The sequence below is a fragment of the Nanorana parkeri genome, unplaced genomic scaffold (genome assembly GCF_000935625.1).
Source record: "Nanorana parkeri isolate BGI_ZX_2015 unplaced genomic scaffold, ASM93562v1 scaffold406, whole genome shotgun sequence".
In the NCBI taxonomy this organism is placed as follows: domain Eukaryota; kingdom Metazoa; phylum Chordata; class Amphibia; order Anura; family Dicroglossidae; genus Nanorana; species Nanorana parkeri.
Genome location: NW_017306674.1, coordinates 1,113,965 through 1,138,175, shown reverse-complemented (window position 1 = coordinate 1,138,175; position 24,211 = coordinate 1,113,965). Strand labels below are relative to the sequence as shown.

The 24,211-nt window shown below is 43.1% G+C and overlaps 1 protein-coding gene across 1 annotated transcript; it reads right to left on the bottom strand.

Moving 5' to 3' along the window:
* Positions 1-4,781: 4,781 nt before the first annotated feature.
* UTP11 (UTP11, small subunit processome component homolog (S. cerevisiae)) lies at positions 4,782-20,814 on the bottom strand. The gene is made up of 8 exons (XM_018559614.1): positions 20,695-20,814; positions 17,298-17,359; positions 15,554-15,656; positions 13,331-13,444; positions 11,284-11,377; positions 11,063-11,193; positions 7,302-7,412; positions 4,782-4,949 (listed from the first exon to the last, which is right to left on the bottom strand). The coding sequence occupies exons 1-8, from the start codon at positions 20,755-20,757 to the stop codon at positions 4,866-4,868; spliced, it is 762 nt and encodes a 253-aa protein (XP_018415116.1). The 5' UTR covers positions 20,758-20,814; the 3' UTR covers positions 4,782-4,865.
* Positions 20,815-24,211: the final 3,397 nt, after the last annotated feature.

Sequence of the window (24,211 nt, the reverse complement as noted above, 5' to 3'; positions counted from 1 at the left end):
GGGGGGGAATCATCCAACAGGCAATACTGGCAACTACTCTCCTTTGCCATCTGCTTGCCTTTTTATGGTCAGTTTCCAGAATTCTTGAAAGCCAAGCCCTTCCTATCCTTTGCATTGTGCTTTCACCCCAGGGCCACATTATGATGCAACCAGACAGGATGGGTCAGTGATGCCCAGGGTTTACAGGAAGTGGGTTGAATAGTTCAAACAGCGCAAACCCCCTAGCATAGAAATCCCATAGTAGGAGCCCTCCAATAAATAGATATTCAAGTATAATATAAAGTGCACCCAAACATATTTATTTAAACATTGCAACACAAAGATAAATCACCTCATTACATTTAAAACTTATTTTAAAAATCGCATAGCTTCCCTGAAGTGACTCAATGTGGGACAGAAATAAAAACAGGGTTGAAATACACGCAGGGCAGAGCAGCAGTCAATGATATGAACGGATACACAGTTATGAGGTGGTGGATACTAATGTATCAGCATATGATGATAGGATTACTCACTTGTTCCTCACTTGTGGCCACAAGGGAAGGAGTCCGTACTTCTATGATAGATATTCCAGTGGTATTCTTAGTAAAGGTTTTTTATTCAAAAAACATTTGTAATCCTGCTGATCGCTTAAATGTTTCCACCACTTGCACCAACTTCCATTGAGTTTGATCCCGACCTGTTTCACTTCACATCAACTGTGGACAGGTGGCCCGACAATTCCCCTGCAAGTGCGGCCGCACCTTAGAACGGGGGTGAACGATGTTCCACGGGCAAGGTATCCAGTGATGTGCTTGATCAGGGATTAGAAATTGGTGATCTCCGCTGTCGCTGTGTTGCTTGAGCGGGCCTCGCTCAATACAATCGGGATAGCAGAGGCTCTCCTGCTCGATCACTGCGATAACATACAAGTGGTAAGTCCTGGGTCCTCAGGGAAGCTAGTCACACGCTGAACCCTGACGCGTTTCCCCCCAACGAACGGGGCGCCCCTCTGAGGAAGCCCCGTTCGTACTTTCCCCCGTTTTTGCAATTAAAATATGGGTTGAATAATGCTCGGCATCATTCAACATGAAGAGGACCAGCAATGGAACATGGAGCTGTAAGATGACAAAAACGAATGTTCTTAATATATTAATATATTTTCATTTCAGGTTGAATGTGATATACTTTATTATGGCCACTGGTTGATGCTAAGAAGCACAGAAAATAAACTTATATTCCATGCTCCTCAGTTCCACCTAGTGGTCATAATGCAGTATTACATCACACTACATTCAACCTAAAAAGACAATATAGTTGGAATGTCCGTTTTTTTTTTTTAATACCAGCCACCTGCCAGTCACAATGCAAAGCACATGGCTCCTTGCCACAGAAGCACATGTTTTGAAGTGTGGAAAGTAAGTGGCAAAAATGGCTAGCATATGGACATATGGAACAAGTCTGGAACACACAGGTCGATCTTTCGGGGGGGGGAGAATGACATATGGATGAATATATCAGTTCAATAAATGTTTCCTAGTGGGCATTCCTTTCAAGTAAGTCTGTCACTAATATGACTAGTCATTACAAACACAGTTTGGATTGTCCAGTTTTGTGACTGGCTTACTTTAAAGGCAAGATTAGAATCTGCGGAGGGCAGAAAGTATCATATCTTTATCTCCTTTGCTGTATGAACAGCTCACTAGAAGGAGAAAGAATCCAGCAATGGTCCTTTGTATAGGGCACAATATACTGCTCAGACACCCTAACCTTTGAGAAGATGGAAAAAGCAGTGATCTTCAACTGACACCCAGTGGTAAAAGCAATGTACTACATAAATGGTAGATAAGTGCAGGGAGGATTTTTCAAGAATCTGTTCTGAATTAATTTTCATATACACTGCATGGCCAAAAAAAAGTCACGCACCCTAATATTTTGTGTGACCGACTTTGCACACACATTGGCCGTGACATTGTTTCGATGAGCTTATGCAATGTCACAACATTTATTTCCATCCAGAGTTGCATTAAGGTTTCACCTAGATCTTGTAGTGATCATGGGAGAGTCTGACCACTGCATAAAGTTCTCTTCTCTTTTTTCCCTCCCCCCAATGTCAATGAAAGCACTTACCTTAAATGATGTTTCTTAATCCGATCATCTTCTTTCCTGACGTTTTCACCTGTGTCTCCAGCGCTGCTACAGGTCTTCGATCCAGCGCTGACTCCTCTGTCCTTGCTGGCACTACCTGTCCCACGGTGCCTGCATGCAAGTGCACGCGTACATAGACTTACCTTGCGTCTCTCCTCGTCTCCCGGCCCGAAAATGTGATCTGCGCATGCGCCCGCCCCAAGATGCTTTGCAGCCACCCGAGAATTTTCACATTTCGGACGGGAGCACGCGGGGAAGACACAGGTAAGATTAAACCACTTTTGAATCTTTTTTTTTTTTTAAACATTTTCTGCATATATCTAAGCGCTGCGCAAACTGTTGGCGCTATATAAATCCTGTATAATAAATCTACTGATTTCTAGCAGGAAATATATGCAAAAACACCAGAGGGTTTAATAACCATTTAACACAAAGAAATTTCAATAGGAAAATGAACAAAATGGAACACAACGTAACATGTCAACTGTGAAACAATAAAGATATGAGGACAAAGACCTCCTACAGCCAGAAACTTTTTTTTAGTTTGGATGGAGTTAAGAAGAGTTAGAACCTGCATTCATTTTTTATAACCGGGTCCTCAATGAGGGCTTGTTCACACCATGTCGACACCAGAACAGTTTGTTACCAGACCAAGAAAGCATCCTATTTGATCCTTCATGGTATTTCTGTGCTCTGTTCACACCAGCACAGTCCGTTCCGGTCCAGACAAAAAAAAAAAAATATTGCTTGTCTCATTTTCTCTGGTCTGGAACGCACCGGAACCCATTGAAAAGCATCAAAAACACATACCAAAAACACAGTGTAATGCACCCGAAAGCCCATTTTAACCTGAAAAACTTAAACGTGGCAAAATGCAATGCACTGCGTTCCCGATCTGGTCCGGAAAATGTGAACCCAGCCTAAGGACATTTCCCTTCACTCTGTCAAAAGGACAGAATATGATGGTAAATCTCTCCATTAAGGACACAGAAACAAAACACACTTTTTTTGGTAGAGTGAGGAAATGTTGGAGATTCTATCCCCACTATTTTCTTGATCTGGTGTCACAAGCAAAAAAGTGAGAACTTTTCCCAGGAAGGTCAGGGACAGCGATAAAAACCTGACAATTTCTTATACTGCCTCGAACTATTCAAGAGAAACAATTTTAAGGAATTTGGGATTTCAAGAAACCCCATAAAGAGGTTGCCATTGCCGACCTCTCTAAAAATGCTAGTTGCCTGGTTGTCACCCTGATGCAGTGTATTTAATACCTTCTAAAGCACTGCCAAGGAACAATTTTGCAGATAAGCAATTTCTTCTATACTCTGGATTTCTAATTTGCAAGTGTGTTCCAGGTCTGCCCGAGATAGCCAGGCAATTAGAATTCTTAGGTGGAGAAACCCATAGGCCAACTCTCGTATTTCTCTCAGTAGGGCTCCTTTAAAGCAACCACAGCATTTTAAAATAATTCATCAATCCCCTGTCCCTTGAAAAGACAACCATGCTCATCTTTCATAATGCTTGCACCACCAAACAGCACTGCATTCAAACAGCTCCTCCAATCAGCTGATCAAGGGATGCCGACCAAAAGGGTGCCAACAGTGTGCAAAAATTCGTATGGGCATCCCAACATTTCCCACCCCCATTCACACATTTTGTTTGTAACTTTGCTCAGTGGAGCATAACAAGGAAATGCTAAAAAAAAAAAACAACCTTTTTCTTCATTTGCAAATAACTTTGCTAAGCTTTGTACCAGAAACATCACTTTAGTTTAATTTTAAACAGGACATAATATAGAATAAAGTGTTTACTTTTTTAACTAACAGTTTAATCTGAAACACATTTCTTCAAATTTACGTCTTTTTTCCTATAGAAAATAAATTTTTTGCAAAACAATATTGCCAAATGAAAAATGAGTACCCCCCCCCTCCCAAAAAAGGGGTATACAGGTATGAGAGATGAAGTGGTTACAATGCAACATAATCTATTTCCTTATAATCTATATCCATACCTTGACTGATGTTTTTGTTTGCTTAAAAATTGCCTGCATATAAAAACATTAGGCTGTATTGAATCTTAAAACCACTGATAATATTACAGTAATGAAGAACAGTCATTGCAATTGCTTTGCTCTGTGGCAAATGGCCAGTCACCTCAATGTACCCACCTCAATGTAGTCTACAGGAAGCACTGATACCACTCTAGCCTGCACCATTGCTAGAGATGGCTCCGTTCAGCTAACCCATGTCACCAAGTAACTCACAGAGATTATCTGGCCATTACTAAGGCACCATTCCAGTCCCCAACCACAGAACTGCCCACATCATTACCCCTAAACACTGCAAAGAACCTATTTGCATGATGGCTGCTTCATGGGAGATATGGGGAAATATAGGGTGGACTAAAGCGTGACTAAACAAAATTTGTCAGAAGTAGAATATAGGTTAAACAGTTACTATTAATGTAAGTTACTGTTGTGATTCCAAAGAATGTAAAAAGAGTTCAGCTTTAAGGAATGAGATTTTGTGAATTTACTTTTACAGTACAAATACCGCAAACATCTATAAAACAATGTCAATTCAGTAAATTCACCTAAGATCTTTTTATTATATATGCCTCTTTCATTTACAGATGATGACAACAATAATATCTGGACACAAATGAAAAGAGATATGCAAGCCTACAAAGATTACATTCATCTCTTCATTGACAAACGGTGTTCTGCTTTCTTGGCCTTGTTATCGCTTTCTTTGCTTTTTAAACTTATATATTGCTGCAGAATTCACAGTTTCTTTCTTCACTTTCACTTTATGCCTTTTGTCCTAAATAAAACGACAAATGCAAATATGAGAGAGTTTAGAGAATAACTGGTCAAAAATACTAAATAAACCAGACAACACAAATAAATAGACCTCAAATATTTGCCTGCCTTTCCCCATTACTAAGAGGACAGCACCATAAAAATGTTCACGATATTACCTACTTTAATCCATAAGCAAAAAGATGAATTCACTGCCACACAGACTTAAAAGGAGAACTATGAGGTTAGTGCTTTTCACTCACCTCATAGTTCTAGCCGATCTGTGACAATGAGACTGTCACAGGTCGGCTCAGTAGATCGGGAGGTGAGAGAACATATACCGGCGTTCGCTCACCTCTCGATCCTGTCACGGCTCTCTGCCGTGATAGGGGAGGGGCTGGATTCCCCCCTCCGATCCTCCAGCGCTGACTGGCGGAACGGACGGGGGACGGGGCGGGTACAGCTGGCTCTGCCTCGTGATAGGCAGAGCCAGCTGTCACTCACGCAGCTAGGCGGATCTCAACATCGATGTCGGGATCCGCTCCGGCGTCTCAATATACCGTGAGCTGTAGCTCGCGCTATACTGAGCTTAGGGTAACTGGAGGACGCTAGTTTGTGTCCTCCCGTTACCCTAAGGAGAACTATGGGAAAAAGCCCTGACCCCATAGTTCTCCTTTAAAAAAGAGAGTCTATTATAGCGAACCCATGACATCATTTACTTTAAACTAACCAGTGATGTTAAAAAGTTAAAGAAACAAGAGCTCCAGTACTATCAATAGTTAAAAAAGTAGCAAATGTAAATTCATAAAAAATAAACAATATTCCCATTGGTCAAATAGTTCATCCAGCAGACCAAATGTTTACGGTTATTGCGTCTCTGGGATATACAACTCAATCCAAAATAAGTCAGGTAAAACTTGTGTGTTTTGCATAATCGTATCACTTCAGCTGAATATATTCCTGGAATTTATAAGGAGCGTCACAGGCACGGTTTACAATTATGTTGTGACGCTGCATGATAAATGTTGGTGCGTGCAACAAATTCATGTACCTATTTTGAGAGGAAGCATGCCGCACCGCAAGGTCCAATGTGCAAACACGTCACTATTTGCCTGATGAAGGGACCTCTTACGGTTCACAAACGTTGCTTTTTGCACCACCACGATTGATTAACGTTTCAGTGCGAGCGACTTCTTCTCAAATACTGTGATTTGCACGGCGCCATCCACAAGTCATACCAGCACCCACATTTTTAATTGGGATTCCGGTCTGAAATGCGGTGGATCAAAGATTATGTTGGAAACAGGTACACACCTCGCACTGAGCATTGGTGGGGGGAGGCCCTGAGATCAGTGTGTCTATATTTCAGAGACACTGTCCTCACTGCATGTTCAGCCCCTGGGCTGCATAGCCTCATTGGTTGCTTCAATGCTGTCTGCTGCACAACATCCTTGGTTGCTTGGAAGCTGGCTGTCTCTTCTGGGTTCTGCAGCCGGTCACAGGTGACTTGCGGCCAGGCCCACCCCCTGGGCGCTGCAATTCCCTGCTCCTGTAGCCTTCTATAAAAATATGTGGTGCAGGAGCAAGACTCATCATTCTAACTTGGGTAAGAATGGTAGCCGGGCTTGCCAAAAAAAAAAAAAAAAAATCTGTTCTAAATATTGCAAGCGTGGGGGACTGCAGTGGACCTGGGCAGCGAAGCTCTGCTTAAAAGCAGAATGCCTTTCAACTTGCAGTGCACAGCCCCTTGTTGGTCTTTACATGTCTCCTTTATGCCAGCAGGAAGATTGAGAGGGCAGGTTACACAGATACCAGAGCATGCCTTTTTATGTCACCCAAATAAAAACATACCCCATATGAATATCTGAAGAACTTAAAGCTGCCATGTGCAGTCATAAAGCTATAACTAACAGCGCACTACTCCATTCCACATAAATTACAAAAACAGAATTTAGCTTTTAAATGGTGTCTTAAAGTGACACTAAACTCAGGAGCTAAATCTGTGATGGTGTTTCACTCAGCTGTAGATCCTCAAATCATCTCTGAATTGGTGCTGACACTGTCCTTCCTTCTAGAGGGTGACTACTTTTGTTTCCCATAGCTCGCTCCAGTGATGCACTACAATCTCATGGTTAGTATTTGTATTGACCTTGTAGTCCATCAAAGGAGCAAGCTCGGAGAGGATTTATAGCCGACTGATACACAAATAACGTACAGTTTTGCTAATAGAGTACTTGAATGCATTTTTAAGATTTAACTTCTGAGTTGTATGTCGCTTTAAGATGTAATATAGGTTAAAAAAATTATGTACATTTTACCATGCGTGTTTTATGACTACTATAACAAGCACTGAGCTGCAATGTTTTTTCCTTACCAGCAGATCTTTCCGGCTTTGTATTTTCTGAGAAATCACAAACATTTTCTTTTCTCTGTCTATTCTCTGGTTAAGAAGGGAGTACTGATGCTGCCTCTGTTTAGCCAGCTTCTGTTTTTCAAAAGAAAAAGAAAGTGATTAATCTCCAGCTATACCATTATTGAAGTCAGACAAAATATTTTGATTATACAAGTATTTGTAAACATCCTCTAGCTATTCTAAAAGAAGATAAAGTAAATGCCATTTTTGTTTCCCCTTAGTGTCATGCTGAAATGCAGATTTCAGGTACATAATAGATTAGTTGGTTAGAAAAAAAATAAATGTTTGTGTAGTCGAATAAAAAAATTGTAATGAGAAAAGAGACATTTTTTAAAAGAATAACTTCAACCCCCTTGGACTTCAACATGGCATATGGGTTTCATCTAAAATGGGGCATGGCTGCATCATTTAGAAGAGCTGATGTGTGCGAGATGCCGTTAGATTGTCCGATCCCAGGCTTAGTTCAGTGTCCCGCACATGCACAAATGCAGCCTCCATGTTTCTGGCTCATTTCCTGACCTACGTCATTGCGCCTTGTGGACTGTGCATGCATGAATACAGCTGCTGCGTTTTCAGCTCTGCATCACGTGGCCCACTCTACAAGTGGTGGTGTACAATCTCATCTCACTTGGAATGAATATCACGGCCATATTGTGATGTCAGAAATATGGTGGAGGTCCTACACAGGTGCAGTAGTGGAAATACAGACCAGTCTCCAATATCCCCATACAGTGACCATGCCTGCATCCCCTGTTACAACCACGTTTGGACCCCAGTCCACCCTCGCTAACCACAGAACAGCATTGCTACCACCTCAAACTACCAGCTGTAACCTCCACATCTCTCACCATGCCATCCCTGATCTTGCCCACTGTAGAACAGAGGCACATTTTCCCCACCACTACACCAACTAACACTTATTCACTCATTATCAGTGCACTGACTGACACAATCACTTGCTGTGTGTGCACCGTGTGCAATTCTGTGTTCAGGCCCACACTTTTGCTAATCCTACATTGCAGAATTATAGGTAGACTGCCACTTGTTTCGCAGCTGTAAGAAACTACTTAAAGTACTGAATGTAGCATGCTCTAGCACCAAGATCTCACCCCCAGCACATACTCTAGTCTCTTCTCAGTATCCTTGTTCCAGCACACACCTCACTTCCAATTTCCACATCAGCAGTGAGCAGGCCCCTCCAGTACACAAAGCTCATTAGCCGGATTTCCCAGTAGTATACATTGGTACCTCGGTTCAAGAACTTAATTCGTTCCACGATTCTGGTTGCGAACCGAATTGGTCGCGAACTGAATCAAACTGTGATCAGACCGCGATCTTGACTGTCTCCGAGCAGGAAAGATGGCTGCGGTTGTGTTCGTTACCCCATGCGGAGTTTGCAAACGGAGGCAAAATTTTGCCGAACTTGCTGTTTGCGAAATTAATTCTTTGCGAACAGAAGCAGTTGTGAACCGAGGTACCACTGTATATGCATTTACCCCTCCAGTGATTGGTCACTCAGAATGTGCATTAACCTCTCACCTGGCTGGCTACAGTGATGGGTTGAAAATGATTCTGTTGAAAGGTAACAGTTTTTAAAAGCCCAGCCTGTAAAGAAAATACTAATTTGTCCCTTTGTTGCAGAGCTTCATTTTTTACAATGTTCCATGCTGCCCACGGTGGATCCATTGGCTGGCTCCTATGTCAACACTATGCCTGTAGTGACATAGGGACCATAGGATGAAATCACAGTGCACATAGGGGGACCAGTCATCCTACATTCCAAGTGTCGGATGCTGAAGATACTCTGGCAAGCTTATTCCTGTAACAGAGCGAAGTGAAGAGGTGTGGACAGCATGACAAGTATTAGTCCTTTTCCTAACAGGCTGCTTTATCTTTTATATTTAGAACAAGACACTTTAGGCCACCTATTCTTGGAATTTTTTTAAAGCCATAAGAATGACAAGTTCAGTCCTTCATGTACATACACTGGTTGTTTATGACATCTTTGAGATACCGCTCGCACAGACCCCTGAGGTCCCCGAACGGTCCGGCACTGACATCGCCTTATACTCCTGACACCGCGGCTCAGCCTGGCCAGCTGAGACCGCGTTGTTCAAACGACTACCCTTCACAGCTCTCAGACTGTTCCTCTGCATATACTCCCGGCATCGTAAGACCAGCTCACATGCCATATGCTGACAACAGTAACGTGAGTTTTCTCCACAGTAGTGGCGCTCTTTCATTGTGTGATTTTATTGTGTATTCACAGGGTTCCTCTCCCTGTTTTAGTTAGAGCTTGCACACTGAACCCCCTTGCACACGTATTTATCGCTTTTAAAAGGTTTATACCCAGCAGTCAGTGCGCTTTCACCGTTTGTTGTATTAATTTGTATATGGATTCTAATCCTGCAGAAAACTTCTACTGTGACAGGTTTCCATTAAGGACCTCTTCTAAAAACTTAAACTGATTGACAGTCATGCTGATCAAGTGCATTTAATCCTTTTGGAGTCATTGGCCTGGAACAAGTAGATTAGCAGACTTTGTGATATGCATGCTTGTTCCTAATCAGTAGCTCAAACTACTAAAGCCAGGGAACTTGTATGCCAAAAAGAAGGTCAGCAATGGCAGTGTCCATATTTCTTCAGTACAGATTTCCTTTAAATGCTGTATTTACCTTTTTAGTGCACACAAATTGTGGAGACCTTTTGTCATTTTAAAACAAACACTAGCTTGTTTATCAAAGTATGCTTTGCTCCACCAAATTGTGCTGGGGTTTGTTTTTGGAATGTGTTGCCTAAAAAGTGCATTCAAAATTGTACCAGTGGCAAGTTCAGTCCTTCATGTACATACACTGGTTGTTTATGACATCTTTGAGATACCGCTCGCACAGACCGCTCGCACAGACCCCTGAGGTCCCCGAACGGTCCGGCACTGACTATGTGGCATCACATTTCCATTTTTGAATACAAATTTCCAGCCCCTTTTAGATCATGCAAGTAATTGCTAAGGGAAGCACAGATACTGATATTGGTGCCGATACAGGGCACCGGTGCTTTAAAATAGCTTCGAGCTCTCGCCCGGGACCTATAGTTCCAGGCGTCAGGCGGGCAGTTTATTTCTACATTTAGCTTCGAGTAAGCAGGGCTAAATGTAGAGTGAGGCAAAGCCGTTGCTCAGCTGCTCGTCCATCCGTCCTCCCTGCTCCAAGGTCCACCCCCTCCAAAGTTGGTCGCCCCAGTTGCCTTCCACCCCCGCTGTGGTTTTCGGGCTTCTGGGGGACCCGGAACCACAGCAATAATGTCAGTATGGAGAGCACTGTATTTACAGCGCTTCCTGTGTCAGCTGTCACAACCTGAGCTGTACAGAAGATAGAGCACAGTGCTGTGCTGGGTATTATGTACTGGAGGGCAGGCTCATAAAGAGTGCCTGTCACCTCCGAATGATATGACATTGGGGCTTGTTATCCCCTGTGTGAAATCAATAAAGTGATGTGAAAAAAATGAAGATAGATAGATATCAAAATTAAATAAGTGATAAAAAGTGATGTCCCTTTAAGAAAAAGTATTGGTAATTGGCATCGGCAAGTACCAGAGGGAAAGTATCTGGATCTTGAAAAAAATGGTATCGGTGCATCCCTAGTAATTACCACACAATTTTATTACATGCAAATAATCTAAGCATCTCTATCAAGATTCTTCTTTAAAATGGTAAACATTCTTACTTTTAATTGTTTGGTGTTTTCAAATCCTTTCACTGTCTGTTTGCGTAAAGTCTCCATCGTAGGTCTGTTATACACTCTGTCCACCAATTCAGGGGCTGTTTTTAGATGAGCTGCCAGATCAAAGTCCCGTACTAAAACACCAAACGGAAGCCAGTTACCATTAATTAAAAAAACAGACCCTAAACATAAGCCAATAATTAACCAAATGAAAAATGCTTTGCCTTCTTTCTTGGTGTCCAAAAAGAATGTATGCTTGTTTTTAGGTTTTCCTTCAGCGTCCAGCAGGTGGAGCTCAGACTTCAGACGCTCGATTTTCTACAAAACAGAAATATTTGCCTTGAGATTCACATATAAATGGGGTATGATTATAGAAGTTACATTTTTTTTTTTTCTCAACATTATTATACATTAAAAAAAATTCAGAGAAACACTCACATATTCTATCCAGTAATAGAAGGCATACAATCATCAATATTTTCATCTGCATTAACATTCAAGGTAACAATAGATCCAAACCCTAACTAGGTTGCTGTTGCCTGTAGCCTCCAATGGGAGGTGGGTAGAGTGACAATGCAGGAGCACAATTTGATACAATACTATTTTATGGATTTGGTAGCCTGAGCACACAGAATATTCATGACCATAGAAAAATGTTCAATGTAAATAAATAATCATCTCCCCCCCACCCCCAGAATAGGGTTTAATGGAAACAATAGCTCCTGAATCTCTTGCAGAGCAGTTAATGCAGAGCGAATAACCCACAAGTAGGAATAGTGTAGGAATGTGGTCACATTTGTGGATGAAGCTATGTAGGTTAAGCCAGGGCAGTGCCAGTATCAGTGAGTGATTTATGACAGCAAATGTGGTAATATGACACTTAAAAATGTACAACAGTGGTACATTACTGATTAAGTTTGGGAAGCACTTGGGCAACTGAACAGTGACAATTCAATTAGCATGAAAAATGTTACGGGCATGTGTACCTTGTGGGCTATGTATGCCATATTTTACACAGCCGGTTCTCCTGTCAGTCTCCAGTCAGTTTTCCTTTCGCAAAGGTCAATGACTGCGTTCTATGCTTCTAATGCTAACATTATGACCATTGTGAGTAGGGAAGCACCGATACCGGTTTTTCGGTATCGAGTACCGATATTTTTCCCCCGGTACTCGCCGATACTGAATACCGATGCCGGAAGTTAGGCGGCGTGTAAGGACTCGCCACCTGCCTTCCTGATTAGCCGAGAAGCCAGGCGGCATGTAAAGACTCACAAACCGGCTTCCCGATTAGCCGCCACCTGGCTTTCTCATCACCAGGTGACGAGAAAGCACGGAGCCGACTTTTTGGCCAATCAGGAAGCTGGGCACCGTGTAATGACGCGTTGCCCGGCTTCCTGATTGGTTCAGAAGCTGGCCAATCAGGAAGCCAGGCAGTGAGTCATTAAAAGCTGCCAGGCTTTCCGATTGTCCAGGAAGCCGGCTCCATGCTTCCTCGTCACCAGGTGACAAGGGAGCATGGAGCCGGCTTCCCGGGCAAATCAGAAAGCCGGGCAGCGTGTAATGACTCACTGCCTGGCTTCCTGATACTGGAAGCTTAAATATCGGGCTAGGCATTGGAGCATTTGGGCGAGTACTCGCCCAAATACTCAGCATCTATACCGATACAAGTATTGGTGCATCCCAAACTATGAGCATCACTAGAAATAACTGGGTATGTTGGGGGTTTTTATCTTACAGAAAAGATATGTTGATAAGGACACTGATGCAACTCAATTCTCTAAAAATTAATTCAGAGAGCGATATTTATGCTAGACTATTTCTAATAATGATTGCAGCCTACTGCACATAGAAAAGAGTATAATATAACTATTAAAAACAATCATAACATTTATGGGGATTGCAAAAAAGGCCACCACAGAGAGAAATGTGAACTGCCAACTGCTTGTGGTAAATGTGGTCAAGACTCCACTGCAGCCAAACAATGTCACAGCTAGACCTAATTAACTGTGCCTGCAGGGTTTGATGGGGTGCAATTTTCCCCTACAAATGGTGCATTAAAAATAAAAAAAAGTTAAGGTTGTAGTCATTCTACATGGTGTGGATGGTATTTATAATTTGGTAGATTTTACTACCGTATCTGCACCAACATTCTTTCTTCTATGCTGCAATTTAAAACTCCACTTTCATAATTTCTGGCCTGTCAAGCTTACTTAGAATACCAACCATATCAGTACACTCTGCAATACACATAAGCATATCTGATAGACTCACCTTGGCTTCTGCTACTCTTTTCATCTCCACATACTTAATGTCCTGTGTCCTCATGATTTTCAGCTGTTCGTCAGTGACTTCTTCTGACTTCTGTTTTATCACGTGGGCCCCATCCTTTGAAGATAAACAATGAGATTGAACATTCTGTCCTGAGATATTTTGAACAATTAAACCTTCCCCCCCACATCCATAGCTGAAATCATGTGGAAAAAAAACTTCCATAAACAATGAATCGCAATGCTGAATTACCTACATTTAGTCAGTTGTGAAAAATAAGATACTGACAAAGACTTTTTTAGCCTACTGATTTTTGGTGAAGCTAAGCACTTCAGAAATTGTGTTTAGTACGCAAGATGAAATAATGTAATGAACACAATCAGTTATTGTAGGTTATATAACTATCTATTTACTTAAACTATTCACCGATTAGCCATAACATTATGACCACTGAGAGGTGAAGTGAATAACAATAATTATCAAAGGCATCTGGAAGTGGGAGGGATGTATTAGGCAGTAACAAACAAAGGAGAAAAGATAGGTATTACACCACAGCTTCAAATCTTTTTGTATAAAATTAATTTTATTATACATGTGCCATAAATATATATACAAAAAACAGACAACAGTAAATTGAAAAAAACCTTAAAATAGATTTCTCCTTTGTTTGTTACTAATTTCATATTGAGGGGGAGAGGTCACACCGGGGGAGCCCAGTGTGCTGGCCACTCACGACTGCATTGTGATTTATATTAGGCAGTAAGTGAACATTTTGTCCCTGAAGTTGATGCTTTGGAAACAGAAAAAATGGGCACGCGTAAAGATTTGAGCAACTTTGACAAGGGGCCAAATTGTGATGGCTAGACAATTGGATCAGAGCAACTCCAAAACGTCAGCTCTTGTAGGATATTTCCGGTCTGCAGAGGCCAAAACCTACCAATTGTGGTCCAAGGGAAGAAAACCAGGGTCATGGGTGGACAAGGCTCACTGATGCACGTGGGGAGCAAAGGTTGGCCCGTGTAGTCCAATCCAATAGAAAAGCTATAGTAGCTCAAATTGCTGGAAATGTTAGTGCTGGTTCCGATAGAAAGGTGTCAGGACACACAGTGCATCAGATGTGCAGCCGCAGACCGGCCAGGGTGCCCATGCTGACCAGTGTCCACCGCCAAAAGTATCTACATAGGCATGTAAGCATCAGAACTAAACCACGGAGCAATGGAAGAAGGTGGCCTGGTCTGCTGAATCATGTTTTCTTTAACATCATGTGGATGGCTGGGCGAGTGTGTGTCGCTTACTTGGGAAAGAGATGGCACCAGGATGCACTATAGGAAAAAGGCAAGCTGGCGGAAGCAGTGTGATGCTTTGGGCCATGTTCTACTGGGAAACTTTGGGTCCTGCCATTCATGTGGATGTTACTTTGCCTCGTACCACCCATCTAAACATTGTTGCTGACCAAGTATACCCCTTCATGGAAACAGTATTTCCTGATGGCAGTGGTCTCTTTCAGCAGGATTATGCACCCTGCCACACTGCAAAAATGGTATAAGAATGGTTTGAGGAACACAAGGAGTTTGAGGTGTTGACTGTGCTGTAAAAAAAAGTCCAATCCATGGAGACCCCACCCTGCAACTTACAGAAATAAAAGGATCTGCTACAGATGGCTTGGTGCCAGATACCACAGCACACCTCCAGATGTCTAGTGGAGTCCATGCCTTGGTGGGTCATGGCTGTTTTGGTGGCAAAAAGGGGACCTACTCAATATTAGGTGGGTGGTATGGCTGATCGGTGGATTATAGATATCTTTATAGATATAATTTTTTCTAAATGCTTTAGCATATTCAGCAGTTTGGAAAATTGCAGCTTCTCAGTACCAATGCATTTTCTTACGGAGTAAGCCTCAGGAGTTCAGTCCTTTGTTCCCGCTTAAATTAGAACACAACTCTGTTTTCTCCTAAACCAGAGATGGCGAAGTCCAACCCTCCAGCTGTGGTGGACTACAAATCCCATTAGGAATTGCAAGACTGACTGCCACAGGCAGATGTATGATGGGATTTGTAGTTTTACCACAGCTAGAGGGCTAGAGTTTGCCTATCCCTGGCTAAAATAAAAAAAAAGTGCATATCTGCCTTTTCTGAAACTGCATTAAGGCCACGTAATAAAGTCAGTTTAGATGCAAAAAGTGTTGTACTTAATTATTCTGTAAATCTCTGCCACAATCCTATTTACCTGCAGTTTTGAGGATGTCATTTTATAGTAGAATTCATCTGGATTCTTTTCAAGGGCTTTCTTGCGTAAGGCATTGAGTGTGTTTTTTTTCTTCTGAAAATCCCTTTAAAAAAAAAGTAACAAAATGTATATTAAAATAATGATAAGATAACAGGCACACAATGAGGGGAATTTATCAAAACTGGAGCAGACAAAATGTGGAGCAGTCGTGTATGGCAACCAATCAGCTTCTCTGTCTCATTTTCGAAGCTTAACTGAACAAAATGAAAATAGAAGCCGATTGGTTGCCATACACAGCTGCTCCAGATTTTTTTCTGCCCCAGTTTTGATAAATTCCCCTCATTGAATGCTGAAGATGCTGAGCAGTGAGCTGCTTGTAACTTGACAGGGTGTGAAAGGCCACTGCAGGAACTTATAGGCGTCTGTATTTTATACCTACATTTTTTTGTTTTATTCAGATAAAATTCTGATAATACAGACTCTCTTCAAGGGAACCAGATTTTTTTATATATGTTCAGCATCAGAAATGTAGTCACTACTTTTTTAAGTTATGCTTACTACTAGGGATGCACCGAAACCGATACTACATCGTTGCAGATACCAAGTATTTGGGTGGGTACGGGAACTTCCAGTCAGAGGGACATTTCCCTCTGACCGGCAGTGCCGAGGGAGCATGGAGCCGGCGTCCTTTCCAATCAGGAAGCCAGGCGGTGGATTATGACCCGCCTCCCTGGTTGGCTAGACAGCAGGCTTCACTTGTTGCTAGGGAGCCTGGCTCACTAACCCATCAGGAATCCGTGCGGCACGTAATGACCCGCCTCCCTAAAGGGGTCAGGAAATCGCACTGCCTAGAAACAGACGGAAGCTGGGAGATGGGTCCTGACATGCCGCCTGGCTTCCTGATTGCCTAGGAAGCCGGCTTCACTTGTTGCTAGGCAGACTGGCTTCCTGACCAATCAGGAAGCCGGATGGCACCACATGACTTGTTGCTCGGCTTCCTGATTGGTCAGGAAGCCTCGGCAAGTGAAGCTGGTGTTCTTTCACTAGAAACCTTCTTTACAGGCAATCAGGAAGCCGACCGGGAATAAAATATTTGTACTCATACTCTATACCGAAAAAACGGCATTGGTGCATCCCTAGTTACTACTAGCAAATCGAATAAAAATCAGAAAAGGGGATTATCGCTACAATATAAATGAGACTGCTTTGTTCTTATGCCAAGTCCAGATGATAACCTATGTTTGCCCACGGCATTGCTCATGGCAACATTTGTGCTCACTCATGTCATGTATACAGACAAAGGTATCTACTTTTCTGTTTTGTATTGAATACATTTTAATAAAATATGATAAGACTTTAACACTTCTTTTTTTAATTTTTTTATTTAAGTGTTCCCCAAAAAAAAGAAGAAGATGTACAACCCAATATAAGAAGAAATACCTCTAACATGATGAGACACTATGTCTCAGAACTGTAATAAAACTCCAAAATGTAAACGTTGTAGTGCAATAGATTACACACCAGAAAATGTGCAGCAGAGATCTACAATCCAACTTGTGAGTACTCCTGTAGGTGCTACAAAACTACTCTGTGTGACAGTCCCACATAAAGAATACCAGGATGAAGAAAACTTCTACCGTCATTTTCTGAAACTAATGACTTTTTTAAATCATTAAAAATTACATGGTTTCGGAAACAAATTTTCTTACTGCATAATCGCAATTAGCAACAACATTGTACTCACTCGGCACGGAGCTTGTAATCTTTCTTCTTCTCCAAAAGCCCCAAATTTTTGCGGAAGCCAGGCTAAAATAAATATAAACAAACATTTGAATAGGGCGTTATTTAAAATGAAGCGTGAATACCGATGTTTGTAAAAATGGAAGTGTCAAAAGGCAGGCCACAGTGTAGAGCTTGAGGTGCCATACAATGTAGCATAGCACTGCAGAAAAGACTCCTTGATTGGAGAAGAGCTCAGACATACGATGAGAGTTCATGTGGCTGGGCATCTCCTCCTGGCACTTTTATCTCCATGCATTCAAATAATTGAGGATTTTTGACTCTCCTGATTGGGACAACTGTACGGTGACTGCTATTTCTAGGGACCAGAGTTCTCATACTTTAATTGGATGTCCCCTACTATCCGTGGATAGAGGAACTAGATCGTTTGGTAGCTTTTGAGAAACGTACTCTTCAACAACGGGGCACCATAATCAAATATTTTGTCGTCATTTGGGAGAGGTGGCTGGAGAGCCTCTTCACCATTTGTCCATTAGACTCCTTCCGTCCCTCTCTTATCGTATTGTTTATTTACTGGATTCTACTCTTTCATATCCTCCTCATTGTGTAGTTGTGGTTTCCTCTGGTCTGTTTAGTGGTCTGTACTAATTTCCTTGTTCCCTCCCTACTGGCTGGTGGTTTTACTGCCCTTTTCTTTAATTATGTGTAACCTGTATGTTTTATTTTCTCTGTCCCGTTTCAGGAAGTTTCTTTACTTGTTAATTTTAAACTTTCAAAAAAAACGAATACAAAATTATTTGTATTGATTTAAAAAAAATTAAAAACAATTGATGACTTGCTCTCAAGTGATGTGTACATGTATGTATATATACATACATATATATTATATCAAAGTATATGTATGAAAAACAAGGTATTGTCATGAAAAAGAGAACCCTGCATACATAAACAATTGCTGACCTCTGCTCCTGAAAAGGCTATCTCACTTGTATGCTGATCTAATAGCTTTAGTACTTTGTCACTGTCAGGAACAAATACACATATCAGGAGTTTAACTTCACTTGTTTCATGCTTGTTCTGGATTTGTGTTTCTGGGAATTAGAGATGGTACCGAAAAACCGCTATCGGTGCGAGTGCCAATATTTATATTTCGGTACTCGCCGATACCGGTACTTCCGGTAGCATAGACCTGGCTTCCCGGGCAATCAGGAAGCCAGGCGGCGCATCATTACCCACCGCCCAGCTTCTTGATTGCCCGGGAAGCCGCCTCCATTCTGTTTGGCCCAGCCAATCGGCAGATCTGACAATAAGGTGACACGACCCCCAACCTGCAGGCACCTCATTCTCCTCACATAGATCCTTAGCAGCAGTCATTACCGTACCAGTCCCTCGGCCAGCTGGGCAGACACAGCTTCCAAGCTCTCCCGAATCTGCCCACGTCTCCTGTGTACAGCGCCCACGCGATCGGCCCTCAGCCTGCTACACCTCATGCAAAGACTGCCCAGCTTTCTCATTCAGAAATCCTGTGCATGCGCAGTAGCAGGCTGAGGGCCGATCACACGGGCACTGTGCACACAGGAGACATGGGCAGATCCCGGAGAGCAGCGTCTGCCCAGCTGGCCGGGGGACTGGTACGGTACTGACTGCTGCTAAGGATCTATGTGAGGGTAATGATTTGTCTGCAGGGTAGGGATCGTGTCACCATATTATCAGATTTGTTTGCCTGGCTCGACACTGATTGGCTGGGAAGCCGGATTCCCAGCCAATCAGCATAGAGCCTGCCAAACAGCATGGAGCCAGCTTCCCGGCTCCATGTTCCCTTGCGGCACTGGCGGTCAGAGAAAATCTTCCTCTGACTGGAAGTTCCAGTATCAATAAAAGGTATCGGAGCATTTGAGCGAGTATGAGTACTCGCCCAAATACTCGATATCGGCACCGATACTAGTATTATTATCGGTGCATCCCTACCAGGGGCGTAACTAGAAATCACAGGGAAAATTTTGTATGGGGCCCCGTGATTGCTAGTTATGCCACTTGCAGAGCCCACCATAGACTCTCTATGGTGGGCTCTGCAAGGTCTCAGTTGCGCTGTACGCTTCTTACCTGTCACCTCCGTGGTCGCAGCCGCCGGGCCCCTGCCTCCTCTTCCGTTCCCGGGCTCCGCCTCTATCGATGGGCCCCGCCTCCTCTTACATCACTGGCCCCACCTGCTCTTAGATCGCTGGCCAGTGATGTGAGAGGAGGTGGGGTTGCTGTTAGGCGGGCCCCGCCTCCTTCTTTACTGCAAATGACGGTGATCGATCGAAAGTTCAAACTTATCGAGTTCTGGGACCGGAAGTCATGCGGTCCCACAACTTGATACGTTTGGACTATCGATAGAACACCGGTGTAACCGGCCTATTCTGCCGGCTGTCACTGACACAGCTCTGCAGCGGCTGTGAGTGGGAACGTTTTCCTTCACAGCAGCTGCTGAGCTATGTCAGTGACAGCCTGCACCGGAGACGCCATAGCGACCCAGGCGGCATCAGAGGTCGCTATGGCGATTGTTACGCCACTGATCCCTACTGGAAATACTGAAGCCAGAGACAGCCAGGCAACATGCTAAAGAAGGTCAGCAAATGCAGCCTAAGTTTCTTTGAGAACTAGGCTCTCTTAAGATATATGTTGCTACAATGTTAATAATGTTATTTCATCAGCACGGTCACCTGTAGATTCACCACTCCAAGGTTCACCGCAGGTGAACTTCTGGCTTGAATGACACCTGGCATCATACTTCCTGTGACCCCCAAGGTATCACACTACACTGCGCACTGAACAGCACTGACATCTCATTGACAGAGGACCCATTCACACCACTGCAGTAATGAACATTATATGTATCGGTGTGTTATGGTGTCAATTATTGTGAATGGAACCACCAACGCACCTACACAATGGATCTACACTGCAGCATGCGGTAGAACCCTACCACATGCTAGCGAGAATGCCATAGGTCCAATCTTCGGTCTGCTGTTGTGCATTAGGCAGCCCATTCAAATGAAATAGATGCCTTGACGCAACACGGATGCATTAAAATGTACCACAGTGAAGTGAACGGGCCCTAAATGTGCCATATTAGCTGCTGTACTTAGGACTGCTCACTGCCACCAGTGGAGGATAAGGGGATGGACCCTGAGATTTGATGTGACTGGCCAGGAGACAGCTGGAAAGTGTGTTTAAACTATTTTTCTTAAATTACAATCAGAGTGAGAGGGCGTCTAGAGAGTCACTGGAGCTGCCCTTGAAAACATTACTGGCTGGTTAGGGATAGCAATATAAACAAGAGGCGCATCTCTTGCCGATGCTGAACAACTGCAGGTAATATTGCACCTTTTTTTCATCCAGTAACTCCCCAATCTTACCTGAGATCTTTCTTGATGGTTCTTTTGCCGGGACTTCAACGCTTTCCTAAAAGCTGTAGACATTTTCCCTGTTATCTTCTCTGCTCACTAACAGTCCCCAGGCAGCATGGAAGAGGCAACCACTCAAATCTTTCAATACTTCCGGCGCAGCGTGTGACGTGAGCCGACGTACGTCAGCTTCAACTATAGCGTTGCGTTCCACAGCTGGTTAATGCCGCTGTATGTGGGGGCGGTGTCTGGTTGGCACTCGTCTGGGACTGTTGATGGCTTGTGTGTGGGGACATGGTTGTTAGCATATGTCAGCTTCTAGCTGTTTCGTCGTTGTATATGAAAATGTAGGGAATCTGAAAATAGAAAAAATAGGTTACCAGCACTCAGATTGATTTCAAATAGATAAGTCCTTTTTATTGGACATACGTGTCACAATAGTCAAACAGCCGACGTTTCGGGGGCCACGCAGGGTCCCTTCCTCAGGGCAAAAGATGTGACAATGTGATGGTGTCCACACACCACATATATATGTAATAAACGTCGGCTGTTTGACTATTGTGACACGTATGTCCAATAAAAAGGACTTATCTATTTGAAATCAATCTGAGTGCTGGTAACCTATTTTTTCTACTTTGTGCATTACACGGTGCCATCCGTGGGAGTTACTGCAAGCACCTTATCTCTACTGGCCGAGACTGCTGAAAGGTGTGCGGAGAGCACCCTCACCAATTACAACGGGAATCTGAAAATAACGTCGTTATGTTTTAGGCACAATTGAGAAAGTAAAGCAGAATAGATAGACAATGGCAAAATCATTTCTAGAAGGAGGGATTCCTGTACAGAAAGGAGTTAATATCTGCCATACCCCTAGCTACAGATCTTTGCTGTCTTAAAGAGCTGCAGTTGCTGAAGAATCTTCACCATTTGACACCAGGGAGTGTTAAATTCTTGGAAGAACAGATTATAGCTGTGCCGACAACAGATTGCTCACAATCTATCATTGATCGTGGCCATGTGATGGGTAGATCGTGACCCCCGACCTGTCAACCCTCAGCCTCTGACCCCGCTGTGCCGCATGCCAGCTTTTGACCTTGCTGTACAAGTCCCCAGCTTCTGACACCGCCATGCCAGCCTCTGACCCTACCCGCAGCCTCTCAGAGCGGCAAAAGGCATTACAGAGCTAAGGGAAATCCCCTAGACTGCTTCTTTGCTGTGACATGTGGTATAACACAGCCAGATGGGATCAGGGAGGACTTCCCTCACTCTGCCAGAGGGAGAAGAATTTGTCCTGTGGGTGATATTAGCTTGGAGGAGTAGATATTTATACCGGAAGGGGGGTATTTTTGCTTGTAAGGTGGGGGGGTTGTTAGATACTCCTAACCTCTGCCCAGTGTATTACATACTTCTGAACTCTGCATCACTTATTACTGATACCCCTTGTGTTACATAAGACTGACCTTTTGCACTAGTTACTCGTGACCTCTGCATTATGTAAGTCTGCACTCTGCAGTACTTACTCTTGACCCCTGCACTCTACTGTTAATGGCCACTGAACTCTGCACTACTTACTGCTGACCCCTGCACACTAGATTATGTATGACTGGCCACTGAATTCTTTATTACTTACTCCAAACCTCTACAGTCTAGATTATGTATGATTGGCCACTGAATTCTGCATTACTTACTCTTGACCCCTGCACTATGCCTTACATACTACTGGCCCCCTGCACTGTGAGTTACTTACTATTGACCCTTAAACTCTTTAAACCTTCCTTACATTTTAATAGGGCCTTGCTAGGATACCTCCTTAAAATAAAAGTGTGCTGCACCCTGGTGTCTTTCATGTTGTTCAGGTAGATCTTCACCTCTCCAGGGTTGGTTTATAGGGTGACAAGAAAGTGGAAAAACTGGGTGTGGATAAAATGTTTAAGAGACATGCACTGAAAAAAAGAGGATAACTAAACCCAAGAACAATAATTTATTATATATCATCAGTCCTTAGTTATGACAGCTGAATTAGTTTTCTTTTTTCAGAACATTAAAAATATTTCAGCAATTACAGCAAAATATCTTCTGATCTTTCCAGAAATGCATTGTCCTTGCCACTTCCTCTGAGCTGAATGGAATGTCCCCATAAATTCAGTGAAGAAGAGAGTATAGAACGGTCTCACATTCCTGTTTACCATGATTATACGGTACATACGTGTTGGCTCAGCCACATGTAAAGGTGAGCACCATCCACGCTGGATGTACTTATACTCTGAGAGAAACCCTGTCTTTTCATGTGTTTGCTATTTTTAAAATAGACCACACTTTTCAGACTTCTGTATTAATACCCTATTTATTTCATGCTGAGATACTCTATAATACAAATTGCAACCAGAGAGTGCTTATTCGCTGTGTAGCCATGCCTCTTTCTGCTGTGTGTAACATCCTATTGGCTAGCAAAAGTGGTTGCTGTCCAACAGAAAGGTACATGTAGTGTGATGGGACAGGCTACATGGTGACCATGCAGGTTCTGCAGGCATTGCACCACCCTGAATGTGTGGGCAGGCACCCAGAGGTGCTTGCTATCTAGTCCAGCAGCCAGTTTGCCACAGTTGCACCTAGACGTTGCTGGACACCTAGGTGTGCATTCAGTCATAGAAAAGCATTATATGAGTCCTGGTGCATTTAGCAATGAGCTCCAAACACACCTGAACTCAACATTTTGGTACATAGTGTGCATGAGGCCTTAGACAGTTGTCACTCATCGGAAAACTACCCCTTGCATCTTGCGACAACTATAAAATGTAGGATTTTTCTCTTACTTTATGTCAGGGTGACAATGGCATTGGTCACCAGGACAGATAAGAGGGTGAATCTCCCCAGCAGATTGCAATAAAAACTTGTCCGAGTACCTAACCCTTTCCCACTATCCAAAACTAAAAACAAACCTTTTGACTTTACATACACTGTACCTGGTTCCATACAGTGTGTGTATATGATACTGAAGCAGCTCTCAACTTGCAAGACAGTTTAACCTTTTCCCTGACAGCGCTGTATCCCTGTAAACAGACTCCTAGTAGCTATAGCTCTATATGGCTGTATGTAGTCTGTTTACCTGTGTATAGCCGACTGTCCACTTTACACTGAAAACACTTCTGGCAGCTGGGCTGCCGCCAGATTGCTTCCACGGGGCGGTAAACAGTAGCTTCCCGGGCTGCGCTGCCCCTCCTGCGAGTCCAGGACTAGCAACACGGGTGTTTGCATGGAGAGAGAGCAGCAAACATCCTTTTGCTGATCTCCTCCCCACTGAATGAAGCCAGAAGCGATACTGATTGCATTACTTTCGTTTCCTTGGCTGTCATTCCCCTGCTAGAATAGCTGGGGAAGAAGCTATTCAAGCATGATCTATGCTTGAATAGCTTCTTTGAAGTGGAATTTTATTTTATTGGTACTTTATGTGTTTTTTCATTTTGTTTTATTTGCTGTATTTATGGGGGGGAAAATAAAATAAAAACATTATATAATTTAATATATACAT

Excerpts from the sequence above, each read along its gene's own strand:
- UTP11 (XM_018559614.1), bottom strand. The coding sequence starts at position 20,757 with ATGTCTACAGCTTTTAGGAAAGCGTTGAAGTCCCGGCAAAAGAACCAT. Across the intron at positions 17,360-20,694 it reads ACCATCAAGAAAGATCTCAG|CCTGGCTTCCGCAAAAATTT; the intron begins GTAAGATTGGGG and ends TATTTATTTTAG. Across the intron at positions 11,194-11,283 it reads TTTGGACACCAAGAAAGAAG|TACGGGACTTTGATCTGGCA; the intron begins GCAAAGCATTTT and ends TTGGTGTTTTAG.